Source organism: Apium graveolens, unplaced genomic scaffold, assembly GCF_009905375.1.
Source record: "Apium graveolens cultivar Ventura unplaced genomic scaffold, ASM990537v1 ctg1818, whole genome shotgun sequence".
NCBI lineage: Eukaryota > Viridiplantae > Streptophyta > Magnoliopsida > Apiales > Apiaceae > Apium > Apium graveolens.
Genome location: NW_027417408.1, coordinates 46,898 through 47,986, shown reverse-complemented (window position 1 = coordinate 47,986; position 1,089 = coordinate 46,898). Strand labels below are relative to the sequence as shown.

Here is a 1,089-nt window from a genome sequence, read left to right as displayed (position 1 = left end):
ATTTCAAGACCAAGAAAATACCTCACCTGACCAAGGTCTTTCATATGGAAGTTCTGTGAGAGAAACTGTTTGAGTGAATAAATGGAGTTGAGACTAGAACCACAAATCAGTAAATCATCTACATAGATGAGAATTAGAGTGATGGAATTAGAGGTGTGATAACTAAACAGACTAGGATCAGTAGATTGCTTGTACTCCATTTGAAGCAAAGTGAGAGACAGTTTTGAAAACCACTGTCTTGGAGCTTGTCGCAACCCATACAGTGATTTTTTAAGCTTGCAAACCAGAGTAGATTTAGATGTAGGAAACTCCATATTGACTGAAATTCTGTTACCTATTGCAGTATAACCTTGAGGCAGTTTCATATAAACATTTTCCTGAAGATCTCCATGCAAAAATGCATTTCAAACATCCATGTGAACAATGTGCCAGTTCTGCATATAGGCAACTGCAAGCAGTGTCCTTACTGTAGTCAACTTGGCAACTGGGGCAAAAGTCTCAGAAAATTCCTCCCCGGGCCTTTGATTACAACCAAGTATGACCAAGCGTGCTTTATATTTATCTACTGAACCGTCAGGTTTGTATTTGGTTCTATAGATCCATTTACAACCTATGACATGTTTTCCTGGTGGCAACTGCATGATTTCCCATGTCTGATTAAGTTCTAAGGCTTCCAGTTCTTCATTCATGGCAGAAACCCAATGATCATTTTGGACTGCTTCTTTGAAAGAAATTGGATCATTAGTTTTCTGAAGTGTTGTCATGAAGCAACAGAAAGAACTAGTTGGAAAGTAACTGCCAAGTTAGAGATTGGATTTTTGGGAGTAACAAAATCCTTTAATCAACCTGGTGCCACATGATGCCTTGTTGATTTCCTTAGAACTGGAGAATGAGGTGAGGATTCATCTGAGCTGTCATTTTCTGCTGAAGGCTCATCAACTGTTAAAGTGGAATTGTAGTCATCCCTGAGTGGTGATTCAACTTGATTATCAGTTTCTGGATAAGTAAGAGAATCATCGGTGACAGGCATTGAAGGGGGAACAAGTTTCATGTATTTTGCAGAGCAATCGGAATGATATGGGAAGACCT

The 1,089-nt window shown here is 39.1% G+C and overlaps 1 protein-coding gene across 1 annotated transcript; it reads right to left on the bottom strand.

Annotated features, from left to right (window-relative positions):
• Positions 1-404: 404 nt before the first annotated feature.
• On the bottom strand, positions 405-764 carry LOC141700152 (putative mitochondrial protein AtMg00820). The gene has a single exon (XM_074503960.1). The coding sequence runs from the start codon at positions 762-764 to the stop codon at positions 405-407; it is 360 nt and encodes a 119-aa protein (XP_074360061.1).
• Positions 765-1,089: the final 325 nt, after the last annotated feature.

Bases quoted from the DNA above. Each gene is read 5' to 3' on its own strand.
- LOC141700152 (XM_074503960.1), bottom strand. From the start codon at position 764: ATGACAACACTTCAGAAAACTAATGATCCAATTTCTTTCAAAGAAGCA.